General features: G+C 43.0%; 1 protein-coding gene across 1 annotated transcript in view; it reads left to right on the top strand.

The window, feature by feature from the left end:
- Positions 1-202: 202 nt before the first annotated feature.
- Positions 203-15,469, top strand: part of RASSF5 (Ras association domain family member 5) — a 29,188-nt gene continuing 13,921 nt past the window's right edge. Inside the window, exon 1 of the mRNA XM_018561321.1 lies at positions 203-529. Coding sequence (XP_018416823.1) covers positions 425-529 — 105 coding nt within the window. The 5' untranslated portion in view covers positions 203-424. The remainder of the gene's footprint in view (positions 530-15,469) is intronic.

The raw sequence follows: 15,469 nt of genomic DNA, 5'->3' as shown, positions 1-15,469 counted from the left end.
AAATAAAGGCAGGAAAACCAAAGAAGGTAAATCTTGCCCTCTCTCATAAAGTCTGATCACACAGGCACTTTTTAGCCTCAACCTTTTTTCTCTGGTTGTGTATGAGACATATTTAAGCTACCTAGTAGAAAATCGCTGCATGACACAGACAGCCAGGGGAAGTGGTTTAACCGAAATACAGAGTGTAAAGGGAGGGGTTGGAGAGCGGAGGCAGAGAAGCACAGAACTGTATGATCGCTGCTGCAGACTGGGAGCTTGGATCGGACAACAGTAATGGGCAGAACAGTGCCATTCATGTGCCAGTCATAGATCATACGACTGGTAGAAGATGTAGGGACAAGACAGGAAAGTGGAAGGAGCAAAGGCTCATTTTTGTATGATCTGTCCTGTGCGCTATCCTGGATTACAATATCAAAGGTGACATATGATGGTCAGTGGAAGTATGAGCAGTGGCTACTGTAGTCTGGAGGAGGACATTGAGGATTACTTCTTTACAGCTAAGGAGAACCTGTCTAGGAGAAGTGTTAAGGTATGATGTGACTATGATGGATGTGTGTAATAGTTGGGTGGAACCAGCAGCATTTCTTCCGGAAAACATCTTTTTCATGACATGCTATAGAGTTGACATGACTACCATGAGTTGATCTGGGGGCTACTTTTCAAACAGTATTTATAGCCGTTAACATACTTTACAGAGTACAATCATATTTCTATCCTTCGACAACTATGTAGTGCAAATGTCTACCTGATTGGATACAAATTGCCCCACTGCAAGGGTTAAGTTTTATTCTGCCCGGGGCCTGCTTCATTGGATACAAATTGATTGCTTAGTTTAGGAAGGTCCTCATATTACATAGTTTTGGTAGATCTAAATCTGATTGTACAGAGATTGTAGGTGATTTTGAGAGGTTATATTTGGATTGTAATGTGCATTGTGAGCCTTACAAAGATTTAACTTTTCATATTGTACACCCAATTAGGAGTTATAGACGATACATATAAATTGCCAAGAGGTACTTAGCCAGCACTGGGTGTATTGTAGACTCTGCCTTTTATGTGGTTTAGCGCTGAACTCCAGGCACAACATTTTTCAATTAATATATTCCTCAATAGATAACAGATATTATACTCATCTTTGTGTGCACCAAATGTCTTTGTAAACCCAGATATCATCTTGTAAAAGTAGCAGTGACCTCATCACTGTGCTGTACATAGCCTTTGCCGAAAGCAAATGTGTGGGAGGGGCCTAGCACGTCCACCCACTACAGGCTGCCGGTGTCCTGTCGAATTGCTCCAACTCGTCAACATCTCCAACTGGTGACGTCACGTCCAGTGATTTGCCAGTAGGAGATTGAGACCAGATGAGGCTAGTGCGCATGAGCCAGCTGTGCCAATGTAAGAATCCTTGTCAAATTCTCGAACCTCCCTCCCTGCGCGGCTTCACAATCCCTGTCGAGTTCTCCAACCCCGTCAGTGCATCTGCGCGGCTACCCAACAGCTACCCAATTAGCGTTACTGCATCTGTGCGCCCACCCGATGTCACACTATGTAATCGGTTAGCACAAGATGCTCTCTGATTGGCTGCCTTTGGTTTGCAATGATTTTATAATAGCTGATATTCCGAGTCTTGGGTGGCTGCGCAGGCACACTTACGTCGGTTGGAGAACTCGACAGGAATTGTGAAGCCGCGCAGGCGCAGTGAGAGGAGTTTGAGAATTTGACAAGGATTCTTACACTGGTACGGCTGGTGCACACATACTAGAACTATCTTGTCTCAAGCTCTTACTGGCAAGTCACCGGACGTGACGTCAATGGTTGTAGATCTCGACGAGTTGGAGCGTTTGACAGAACACTTGCAGAAAACTACAGGAGGGGGTGGAGAACAGACCAGTCACCCTGCACAAGGAGAGAGAGCAGCAGTGACTGGTCTTTATTACAGGAAGCTCTGTAGAGAGGCAAAATTACTGTACTGATCTGGAAGAAATCCACACAGCTCACCAAGATTCAAGTAAGAATACACATGACTCTGTATTTAGATATTTGCTTTCAGTTGTGCTTTAAAAAGGAATCTGTCAAGATGCCATGCTGTTGACAATTTGTAAGCATGGTGGGTATGTCCAAAGGACCATTGATGTGAAATTGAGCTAATGGAACGCTGATTATACCTCCATACTAGCTGACCCTGATTCCACTTTTCATGTTGTGTGTTGCACAAATATCTGTATGCGTATGTCCTTGTTATTTACATTTCAACACACAGGTCCAGGCACAGAAAAAACATATGCAATGCAGCTTTACAACACATGCACATTTCCCCATGTTCTATTCCCTTAAAGCTTAAATGAACTTTCAGCTTCAGGGCCCATTTACACTTTAGCTTTTTATTTTGGTGCGTTAACGCACACGGATTAAAGCAATTAATGGCACGTGTTACCTTGCATTGTGTTAAGGGAGCACATTCAGTTTAAATGGGCTGCCAATGAACCACAAGGGATGAAAAATGTACATGACCCTTTTTTTTCCAAAGCAGCACACCACAATGCACAGTATTTGTGCATTGTGCTGTACTGTATAATGCACAATGAATGGCACCAAAACGTGCTGCACATAGAGCAGGTGCTTTGCCATGTCTTAACTTAACATTGCCACAATGCACAAGTGTGAAAGGGCCCTCAATCAGTTAAATACATTGCAGGTGCATTAAAAAAAATTGTACGACAGCTGCAGAGTGGGACCCTTGCTCTCTGTGTGGAATCAGTGATCACTCTGTAGCGATCCAACATACCCACTGCTAAGTCAGAGCCATAGCACTCCAATAATATTTACTGATTGCAGAGCTATAGGACTGACTCAGTAGGTAGGGGGTTTTGTCTGAGCTCTTCAGAGGGACCACTGCTTCCACACAGAGAGCAAAGGTCCCACTCCGCAGCTGCTGGTAGTGGACAGGTTTCTCTACTCTCTACTCTGCAGCTATGGCTGCTTAAGAAAGAAAATTAACCATTAGTAATTGCAATAGGAGAGCAGTTAATATGCAAACACATGGCCTAATGCCCTTACAAATCACTGTATTTGCCTGTCTGTCTCTGCGTTTCATAAACATTTACAAACCCTCAAATTAATTTTCAGGTGTCTAGGAACCTTAACTGAAATGTTTAATTATTACAGTATATGGTATGTTAGCATGATAGGCAAATGGTAGCTATAATAATAAAAAAGTGGCATATTAGCAAATTTAATACCCAGAGTGTATCATTTATTAACACTTTCTTGCTCTAAACAAAACAATACTTTCAGTGATAGTCAAAGTAAAACAAATAATAACGGTCAAAAAAGAAATGCAGACAGTGAAAATTGTAACATAGTTTTACCTTGGTGGTCAGGGGAGAAATTCCCTCTTACATCATTGGTTGGTGGAGGAGGTGCCCTTTTCCATTGATGGTCAGAGAAGAAATGCCTCCTTCCATTGATGGTCACAGGAGACATGCCTTCTTCCATTGATGGTCACAGGAGACATGCCTTCTTCCATTGATGTTCACAGGAGAGAGGCCTTCTTCCATTGATGGTCACAGGAGACATGCCTTCTTCCATTGATGGTCATAGGAGACATGCCTTCTTCCATTGATGGTCACAGGAGACATGCCTTCTTCCATTGATGGTCACAGGAGAGAGGCCTTCTTCCATTGATGGTCACAGGAGAGAGGCCTTCTTCCATTGATGGTCACAGGAGAGAGGCCTTCTTCCATTGATGGTCACAGGAGAGAGGCCTTCTTCCATTGATGGTCACAGGAGAGAGGCCTTCTTCCATTGATGGTCACAGGAGAGAGGCCTTCTTCCATTGATGGTCACAGGAGAGAGGCCTTCTTCCATTGATGGTCACAGGAGACATGCCTTCTTCCATTGATGGTCACAGGAGAAATGCCTCCTTTCATCGATGGTCACAGGAGACATGCCTTCTTCCATTGATGGTCACAGGAGATATGCCTTCTTCCATTGATGGTCAGAGGAGACATGCCTTCTTCCATTGATGGTCAGAGGAGAAATGGCCCGTTCCATTGATGGTCAGAGGAGAAATGTGCACTGCATCTATTGTCAGAGGACAATTGGCAAGGCCAACAATGCTGGTTGGAAACTCCAAGGTGAAGGGCACACTAAATATTTTGGCAGATTACAGGTATTTGTCTGTACTGCAACATTTTAAAACAAAAATATACATGTGGAAAAGTGCATGAATTGGAAAAATGTACTGAACATTTTTTTATTTATTTACTTTTGCCTTAACACACTATACACTTCAAGTTTTTAAAGAGAAGCTGAGGTCACTTCCTCTCACTACAGTCTACTCACTATGGAGGTAGTGCAAATTAAGGAAGTGATGTGGGCGGAACAAGACACACACTACGGAATTGTACACAACATACCCAACAAGAGCATATAACACTCCTAGATCTACCATACTATTTATTTACATTAATCATATGCTATTGACTTCACAACACTTTACACTGAGTGGCCAGATTATTATGACCACCCCATCAGTACTTCGTTGGGCCACAAGATAACTCCACGAGATGACTTCGCTGGGCCGCCTCGTGACTCCACGAGATGTTGAAAGGTGATGCGAGGAATCTGACACTGCACTGTTGCCCTTCTGTTGTCTTGTACCAGTCTTGCCACTCTCCGTTCTGCCCTAACATTGACTAGTCACTGACAGCCACAATTCGCACGTTCAGACCCAGATTTTCAGCTGACAGTCCAGTCTTTAAACACTTTAACAACAGCTGCTCTTGAACATTTAACGAATGCTGCTGTTTTGCTGATACTCGCTCCATGGCTCCGAGCGCCAACAATCATCCCACGTTCAAAGGCTGTTAAATCACGTTGATTACCCATATCTTCAGCAAGAAATCACTTCTACTGTCGTGGTAAACAACCTGCTTCCCTATTTATAATGGTCTGGCCCTCTAGCAACTTCCGCGCAAAATTATAGCTAATTTGCCTACAAACGTCAGGTGGTCATAATAAACTGGCCACTCAGTGTACATTAAAGTTAGGGATGTTCAGATACCAAGTACCGTACTCGGTAGAAGTACAAGTACAGATACTTTTCCAGCTCCAGGACTAGACTAGAGAAAAATTCAAAAGTTAGGAGGCAACTGTCATTTTTAAGGAGCATACAGAGCTCCTGGGATTTGTACATCCCCATTTTAATGCATATTTTTTTTAAATAAATATATATAAGGGATGCACTGATACAATGTTTCCAAGTACAAGTATTGATACTTGTCCAAGTCCTCACAGATACAAGTACTGATATATTGTTGTTTATTGCCATGTGACAGTTTTTATAAAACAATACAGACTAATGATTTCAGGACAGTGGTGGAGTGCCAGAGCCAGGTCCCAGCTGCAACCGCTGCTCCCCTGGTAGTTCTCATGAAAATGCCAAGTATCGGCACTGGTATCTGCACTGGTATCTGGACATCCCTAATTAAAGTGTATCTATAGCCAAAAATATGTATATATGAGGAAGAAATTCGCAAACAGGGAAACAGACAACATTAAAAAGCTGTCAGGGGTTCTAGCAACCCCATACTTAGGCTCCATTTACATATATAATTTGTGTTTTCCCGCGCAGAAGGCCGTGCAGTACGCAAACGCAATAATATTTGATCCGCATGGATTCTGCTCGTTTGGAGCTTTTACTATATCCGTGAACATGCGGAATCCCTCACAAAATCTCTGAAGACTGAACAATGAACATTAAAGTGCATTGTTTTTTTTATGTTTAGAGCGGCTCCGCGCGTATTCGTATGGCCAGTTACACGCGGACATCTGCTCCTGGGTGAATGGAGCCTTAAAGTGATATTAAACCTTTTTCTTGTTTTATGAATGCTCATCAATTTTCATCAAGATCACTTTACTTCCACTTTCAGCTATAAGTTATTCTCTTGCTATGTATTATCCAGGTACTCTACGTTAAAGTTATGTAAAGCAAAGCCATTACTAAGGTATCATGTACGTTTTAACATGTTACTGTCATTTCAAAAGCCATTTTCAAGATTTCTAAAGCTGTGGCTTTTATTAAAATAACACCTAGTGATCCTGCCATGAAGTTCCTTGTTCATTCACTTCCTGTTATAGAGTGATAACTCTCTGTCCTTGTCTCCCAAATGTGCTTCTACAATGTCACCCTGTCACATGGGCTTCCAATTGAGTGGCCATTTGGGCACATCATTGTCACTTTTAGGAAGGAAATTGTTGGGCTCATCCTTACAGGTGCTCCAAATAGAATGTAATGTTAAAGGGGTGTATTTATAAAACGTTCCAAGAGCCGTTCGCTCTGCACACATCTGACTTTTGCATTCACAGCACATTATGGCCACTTGATGGAGCCATGAAGCATGGAAACCTATCCATCTAGTAGCCATAATGTGGTGTGAATGTAAAAGTTAGATGTTTGCAGTGCAAAGAGCTTTGCAAGCGTTTTATAAATATATATATATATATAAGTGTATAGTTTCTTTTATCCCCAACAATGCGCAACAAAGTCCTTTATATTTCTGAAAAACTAATAAGCTGCATTTCACAACTGGTGTACCTTGGAAGTCGCTCTCACCCTGTTTCCTTCCAACCACGCTAGGTAATTAAAGCAGGTCCATGCATGGTCAGTGTGCATCTGTGCCTTCTGCTTGGGATCTACAGGATGCGGTGTCTATGCATGGTGTACCTGTACTCCATTGGTCAGTAGACTGCTGACAGATGATAGCTGACATGTCAGAAGCTGCCACTCCTCACAAGGGTCTCCACTCTTACCACTATAGGCAGGGGCCGATAGGTAGAGCCTGCATAGAGTAAACAATAGGAAAACGCATTTAATATTTTTATGTTTTTTATTAAAAGGATTTGCCTAGGGTTAGTATCATAAATTGTTCAAAGGGTTTAAGATCAACAGAGTTTACTAATACTTTAACATTTATTCCTCTTTAAACCCCTATCAACTTTATTTTTTGCAGTCTGTGTTTTAAAGGGGAGATATCTTTTTACTTCCTCACTTTGAGGCACAGCAATATGTGACAAGAAATCTTCCCAAAGTCCCAATTCCAATCTTAGACACTTGTCACTGGGACATTTTTCCCTATTGGGAGATTTACCCTCAACTCTTACTCTAATGATAACAATGAAACTTTGGGTTTCACTTTACTTTCTGTCTCTCTGATAAGGATCACCAAGAAAAATAAAGGGGTGAAACGCCTCACGGGGTAAAACGTGGTAAATGATCTAATCTTTAATACTATTCAAACATAAAAAATGTTGCCTTTACATATACTTTAATGCATGTATATACTGTATGTTACATAGTACACAGCAAAGGACAAGTCTCAAATGGGACATAATTTGTGAGATAATAATGTGCCTTACTCTGCAGCATTGACTTCAAAGGCTTGTGGAAGTCTGGTGTACTGAAGTAATCTGTTGGATATAGGTATATGGTTACACCACAACATAGACCTCTTTCATGATTTTCATGTTTGGAGGCACTAGGTGTAATAAACTATACATGGAACAGTGCCCTGTGCCAATTAAATTTGTGTGCACAAACACGTGCTTAGTGCCCCCATAAACAGAGGTACATCAGGGGCTTCTGTTTATTGGATGCATATTGCACAGTGGCAGTGCACACCTGGACTGCTGTCACTGTGCAGGGAGTGATATATAGTGCTATAGCAGCTGACTGTATTGCTCTTTTCCTCTCTTCCACCCAATCGGCAGCTTCTCCTAGTTCTGTCTCTCTCTGTTAAGCATCTATAGAGATGCTTATTATTGGGAGTCAGAATGATGTGGAGATCTCTGCCTGGTCAGACCATGCACAGATCTGCAGCTAAAATCTGCATTGTGCATTGCAGAAATTAGTTTATAGGGTGCAGAAGTGGTGACAGTCTGCAACAAATTTTAATTGTGATGTCATATTATCATATACCCTCTGAGGTCCTTGCTGTGCGGCATGCAGGGTACTGCACAACTTCCGCTCTGAAGGCCTCACAGCCGGGTTCTTCTTGCATGAAAGAACCGCCATTCCTAGTAAAATGTTGTGGCGCATATTAGACTATAGCTGCCCATACACCTATAGATTATCTGCAGATTTTCTGTGGTCAGATGGAAAAAGTGCAACAGATTCCTCCATCTACGCTAAACTGTGCGGATAGAGAAATCTCCCACTGGGACAAGCTTCAGTATCTTGCTAGTTCGCCCCACTGGCCCTCAAAATACCTGATCAATGCCTGCATCCAATCAGATTGTTCAGGTATTTTGACAGCCAGCGGGGCCGACCAGCTGGTGTACTGAGATGCGCATGTGCGGCTCAGTACACAAAAAAAAATTGCTTACAGGAAGGTAGAAATGTTTTTGAAAGAACAGACTTTCACAGTCTTTTGTATCATAAAAACCTGCCTGTTATCAATTATTGACAGCAAGATGTCACGTCCACTTTAACTTCCTGTGAAATTTTTGAAGTCGCTGACCTGGAACAAACATACAGGATGGGAACAGAATTTTTTCAGACTTCTCTTAATACATACAGCAGCTCGAAAGGCCCTGAGTAGCAAAAATCAAATTAGCCCACTATAGGTGGGGGAGTTCATGTTTGACAAGGCAGGACAGACAGGTTGTATTCATTAAAAGTCAAGTCAGAAATTGAGACACTTCCTAGCTCCCAAAACTCTGGGCAAACCATGCTGTGAATAAAAGATAAAAAGAGCACCTAAGAGTACACTGTTACAATGATCATCCAAATGTTATGGTTGGGAAACCCTAACCGTTTGCCCCATTCACACCTAGGCGTTTTGTTGCGCGATAAAAGTCTCAATGCAAGAAATCACATTCATTTCAATGGCCCCCGTTCACAACAGAGCGTTTTGTTGCAAGCTGTAAAATGCCTGTCGCTGGAAAAAGTACATGATCTTCATTCGGGCTGTTTACAGCGTGTTTGAACCCATAGACCTCAATGGAAATTACTGGAAACACTCGACACAAACAACCTGCACAGTTCTGTGCACATTTTAATGTGCATTTGTCCATTGACCGCAATGTCTTTCAATCTGCCAGCTAAGACTTGCGACTTCATGTGCGCATGGCTTCTTGGCTGAGTGACCCACTGATCTGTACTATAGCACCTGCACTTGTCTGCTTATCCTAGCTGTCAAGTCCTGACCTATGTCCTTTGTCACTGGTAGTACGTAACAAACACAATACAAACATTTCCCAGGACAATTACCCACTAGGTGGAAAAAATTAAACACATTTACACTGTTTAACAATTTGCATTTAAAAAAAAAATATCGGTTTTAGCTGCACATTTGCAAATATACGTAGAAGCCACACAGCCTCGTCAAGACCTGTCTGTGAAGCACAGTCCCTAAATCTAGACTATGAGAGACTCCATGTTAGAGCATATATAGCAGTGAATAGAAAAGGGCAGGTATGCCTGGAGGTAGCCCATCACTCCTTATAGTGGCAGGGACACACTAAAAGTCCAGCACAATGGCAACTGAAGTCCTGCACCAAATCGAGCATGGCAAATGCTCCAGTTAATGTATAATTAGCCTTTTAGAGTAAGGTGCACATGGAAGAGCTTTTCACAAACACAATACAAAAATGTTCCAGTGCGCGTACCAGCTGGCCAGCAAAAAAAAGGGAAAAATTTACTAATTACACTGTTTAACAGTTTGTGTAGTACTCTAAGTTTCACTTTGCATCCACACAAGCAGTATGTCTGTTCTGCATGAAATGCCTCCTTCCACCTCATGAATAGGTTTTTGTTTTGTTTTTTTTGTCACAGGAAATGAATAGGTTCTCTAAAGGAGCATATACTATCCTATTATAACATCAGCATTGTAATAGGAATACATACTATAGTTGTTTTTGGTAATGCAATCATGCAATGAAAAAAATCCCTTTTAAATAGTGAGTAGCCACCGCTCCAAGCTCACTCCCATGAGGGACTACAATCTCACGTATAGTTTACTAATTTGTATTGAAATTGTAGTCCATCACAGCAGTAGGCTTGGAGCTGTTACTTCTCTAAAACACACACAGGGACCATGGTGAACAAAAGTAGCCCCCCTCCAGAAGGAAGGACATTGTCCGTACCGATTCAGAGATGATTTGAGGATCTACAGCTGAGTGATACACAAATAAACTACAGTTTTGTTAAGAGTTAAGGTTCTTGATTGCATTTGTAATATTTAACTCCTGAGTTTAGAGTCACTTTAAGGTGTAGTTCAGATGGCAGGCTTTGTTACAGTTGTGACAGTAGGAAGTGCATATTCACAGTGCTGAGTGAAATTGTGTCACTGCATTGAGGAAGTATATCCTATGGTCATCTTCATTAGGTAAGTTTACATACTTCTTGATCAATGTAGCTTTTGGGAGTGTAATAGAACGTAAGTAAATTCAGTATAGAAATACACATTTATATTTAGGTTTTAACCATAGATATCCTTTAACAACTTTATTGACAATATTACAAGTATTAATGTGTTTCATAACAGTGTTACAGTTCCAGGAAGGGGGTCTAAACACCTGGTCTTGAAGTGGTTAAAGAGTAACATATTAGCAGGGCTTGAAAAATCCACTCGTCTGCTCGTCTGTGATGAGAGGACGGTGGAGCATGATGAGCAGCTTGTTTCACATGTTGAGTGTTTTACAGCGCGTAGGAACGCGCTGTAAAATGCCCAGGTGTGAACCAGGCCTTAAGACATCAGCATACCAAAACATTTTCAATTTCATGCTCTCAACATTGTGGGAACAGTTTGGGGATGGCCCCCTTCCTGTTCCAACATGACTGCACACCAGTGAACAAAACAAGGTCCATAAAGACATGGATGAGCGAGTTTGGGGTGGGGGAAATTGACTGGCCTGCACAGTCTAGTCCAACATCAGTACCTGACCTCACAAATGTGCTTCTGGAAGAATGGTCAAACATTCCCATAGACACACTCCTAAACCTTGTGGATGCCTTCCCAGAAGAGTTGAAACTGTTATAGCTGCAAAGGGTGGGCCAACTCAATATTGAACCCTACGGACTAAGACTGGGATGCCATTAGAGTACATGTGCGTATAGGCAGGTGTCCCAATACTTTTGGCAATATAGTGTATATGTGCATGAGAGAGAGGGACCTTAGATTGTAGGGACTGATGTGAATGTGCTGTGTAAAATTGTCAGCTCTCTATAGATGCTACTAATAATAAAAGCAGACAATTGTAAACACCCCTGTCAATGCCAGGCCCCTTTCAGAGTTTTTCAGACAGATCAGATCGGATCGGAAGCCCAATGTTAGTCTATGGACAGCTGGATCTAAATTGTTGTGCATCTCTTAATATTTGATTACCCTGTCTAGGTCCGGAAAACAAAACAGAACAGAGTTCTGCTTACATCCAACACCTAGACCTAACTTGAGTCTGGTATGTTCAGTTTTTTCCTCCATCGTCTGTTCCATTCTGCTCCAATTAGCAGGAGATGTGTACACAGATCTCCTGCTGATCAGGACTGGCAGCGCCTGTGTGAAAGGGGCCTTAAATGGCTCATGTCAACCCTCTACGTTTGCTGGGCATCTTGGTCTGCTAAAGGAAGTTAAAATATAACAGACTCACTAACCAGATCACGGGGTGAAAATACAGGAATCACACAAAAAAAAAAGAAAACGAATGCAGCTACCACGCTTAATTGGTTGGTTGCAATAGATTACATTTTCATCTTTGGGATTAGATACGGTATGTTTTAAGATTATACCCGATTGCAACATCTGTGTAATTTAGAGACACTCTGGGGCCATAGATTGGGAACATAGGTCCCTGCTGGTTAGACCAAGAGCAATGAAACATTTCAAGAATGCATCAAGGATTATATTATAGTTATTCTGGAATAATAAAGTGATATGGGTAGGATTGGTTTAGATGGAGAAAATATGGGTCTTCGGGAATATTGATATGTTGTGGTGAACAGCGAATAAATATAATATTGCGCACATGACTCACCAATACAGGGCATCACAAGTGTATCAGTATACAAATTAGACCAATGAAATGGACATATACTTGATATATGTATCTATTTATATAACAAAAGAGCTAATACAACACATAGTATTAGCAATCAGATACAGTGTAAAACCTGGAAGACCTAAGGCCCCTTTCACAAAGGCTCCATCCGTGCACAGATACCCTGCTGATCGGAGCAGTACTGAACCAGTGTCACCACTGTGACATCCATGTCCATTCAGTTTTTCTCCTCCATCTTTGAAAAAACTGAGTTGTAAGGACCCAACTGGTGATGAGAAAGCATGGAGCCAGCTTTCTGGCCAATCAGGAAGCTGGGCGCCGTGTAATGACATGTTGCCTGGCTTCCTGATTGGCCGGGAAGCCGACTCCATGCTCCCTCGTCAGCCAATCAGGAAGCCAGGCAGCGTGTAAAGTCACGCTGCCCGGCTTCCTGATACCGGGACCTCAAGTATCGGGCCAGGCATCGGAGCATTTGGGCGAGTACTCGTACTCGGCATCGGCACAGATACTAGTATCGGTATTGGTGCATCCCTAATTAACACTATGGGTATATTATTATATAATCTGGATGTATCAGTCACGTACCGTGCCTTCTGTGCTGGGTGAGGCATCCCTCAGCCCACCATAGCTCTGTCCTGCCAAAGCTCCGCTCCCAGCTCAGTAACAAAGCTGTGTGGGGAGAAGGAAGGGAGGAGCCTCCCTGTCCCTCACTTGCTCGTCACTTGTCAGGCATTGAGATCAATGTCCTCACTGTTTAATTTTTTTGGATTGGACAGCTTGGACCAATAGCGCTTTGCCATTGGTGCAAACCATCCACGGAGCTCACACCTCTAACACAGAGTAGAGGCTGTGACAGCTCTTGCCTCACCAAGTTAGGTTACAGAAGCAGTAGGGAAGCCCGCTGCTGTGTAACCTAACTTAGCTGTCAAAAGCCAGATGAAGCACCACCTGTAATTAACAGGCAGCTCTCCGTCCATGACAGGTTACACAGCGGGGAGGCTTTCTCTTCTCCAGCTTTCTGGCCAATCAGGAAGCTGGGCGCCGTGTAATGACATGTTGCCTGGCTTCCTGATTGGCCGGGAAGCCGACTCCATGCTCCCTCGTCAGCCAATCAGGAAGCCAGGCAGCGTGTAAAGTCACGCTGCCCGGCTTCCTGATACCGGGACCTCAAGTATCGGGCCAGGCATCGGAGCATTTGGGCGAGTACTCGTACTCGGCATCGGCACAGATACTAGTATCGGTATTGGTGCATCCCTAATTAACACTATGGGTATATTATTATATAATCTGGATGTATCAGTCACGTACCGTGCCTTCTGTGCTGGGTGAGGCATCCCTCAGCCCACCATAGCTCTGTCCTGCCAAAGCTCCGCTCCCAGCTCAGTAACAAAGCTGTGTGGGGAGAAGGAAGGGAGGAGCCTCCCTGTCCCTCACTTGCTCGTCACTTGTCAGGCATTGAGATCAATGTCCTCACTGTTTAATTTTTTTGGATTGGACAGCTTGGACCAATAGCGCTTTGCCATTGGTGCAAACCATCCACGGAGCTCACACCTCTAACACAGAGTAGAGGCTGTGACAGCTCTTGCCTCACCAAGTTAGGTTACAGAAGCAGTAGGGAAGCCCGCTGCTGTGTAACCTAACTTAGCTGTCAAAAGCCAGATGAAGCACCACCTGTAATTAACAGGCAGCTCTCCGTCCATGACAGGTTACACAGCGGGGAGGCTTTCTCTTCTGTGTAACCTGTTACAAGCCGCTCTGAATGGAGAAAAAGCTATCAGCTTCAGACTGAAAGCGGACACCTTTTTTCTTCATAATAGTAGGTGAGGCTCTGCCGCACCTGCTTCCCCTGACCACACGTCCCTGATGTACATATATAAGTATTGTGAGCAGATTAATTTAGAACAAAAATATTGTACATAGATAATGTATATACTTTATATTTTTTATATTGAAAACAGTTTCTTTGTGGGATATACTATGACTATGGAGATACAGTTCTACAAGTGTAAACCCCAAAGCCAAATGTAGATATCTGTGGCAGCATGCATCAGTGTTTATAGATTGCTCCTGCTCACAGTTTTTGTAGAATGTTTTCAGTGTGTAACAGCATTGTAGAGGATGCTTCCTTTGTCAGGAACACAACACTTAGCCACTGCGCTATAAGCAGTGGTGTTGTTAGCCACAACGCACGTGTCTTCAGTGAAACATATGTCATTAAACTTATAAGGTGGTTGGAGGGATATTTTGCAGTACTGACATACCACTCACCCATGGAACATGCAGTGGGCAACAACAGATATAGATCGACACGAGCAGGGGTAGGCAAACTCTAGCCCTCCAGCTGTTGCGGAACTACAAATCCCATGTGGCATTGCATGATTCTCATAGCCACAGGCGTGACTCCCATAGACAGATGCCTAAAGGGATTTGTAGTTTCCCCACGCAGAGATTGTATCTGATTGAATGCACTCACTCTTTCCAACCGTCACCTTTGTTAAAAGTCAATGTTGAGCCAGGTGGCATCGGAAAGGCCACCCACAGATTGAATTTTGGCTAATCCAGGGATTAGGGAAAAATAAAGCCATGTATTGCCATCTTAGGTCTTTAATTCAATAGGTAGTAAAGCCAGTATCAGGATATCAGGACAGAGGCAAGCAACCTTTAATAATGACTTCTATTCCATCAGGTTTGCTTTAAAGCAAAACTCAGGGCAAATCAAATCTTAACCCTTGAAGTGGGGCTACCTCCAGACTGCAAAGTTAAGTGCTCATTTTGTGTAGGGAGCGAAAATAACAAAGTTATACTCACCCGAACCGCTATCCCGGCTGACTCCTAGACCAGTCCCTTCAGCCTTGCTCGCCCTCCGATGGCCTAAAGTTCTGTGAGTCATTACGTCCAATACAGTATATAGGATGTTAGGACGCCGAGGGAAATTCCATCACTGAAGCGGAGGAGTAGACAGGCTGGAGGAATGATCCTATGAGCCAGATGGGATCAGGATTTGGATGAGTATATCTTTATTATTTTTGTCCCTAGGCAAAACAAGCATTTAACCCTTGCAGTGTGGGGGTAGCGCCACAGTGGATCTGGGAGCTGTGTAGTGGTGTACCTGCAGCATACACGTGTTAGGGTCTCTAAAAATCCTCCACTTCAAGCTTTATCTCTATATATGTATATTGTATATATGTTCCAGGTCAGAGAATAAGAAAGAAATGAATCCAAAGTATCAGCATACAAACAATCTCAAAACAAAGTTCAGCAATGGATCCCTAGCCTTTTTGTTGCCTGAGGCGGCAGGGGAAATGGACGTCCCACCAAACTCACGGTAACCAGCTGTGTCACTGGTTTCCAAGAGCTCAGCAGGATGCCAGCTAGAGCGTCCCAGTTTGCTAAGAGCTGGGTGCAGAGGTGA

The sequence above is a fragment of the Nanorana parkeri genome, unplaced genomic scaffold (genome assembly GCF_000935625.1).
Source record: "Nanorana parkeri isolate BGI_ZX_2015 unplaced genomic scaffold, ASM93562v1 scaffold516, whole genome shotgun sequence".
Classification (NCBI taxonomy): domain Eukaryota; kingdom Metazoa; phylum Chordata; class Amphibia; order Anura; family Dicroglossidae; genus Nanorana; species Nanorana parkeri.
The sequence above is the reverse complement of the archived record's forward strand: the minus strand, read 5'-3'. Positions and strand labels throughout refer to the sequence as shown.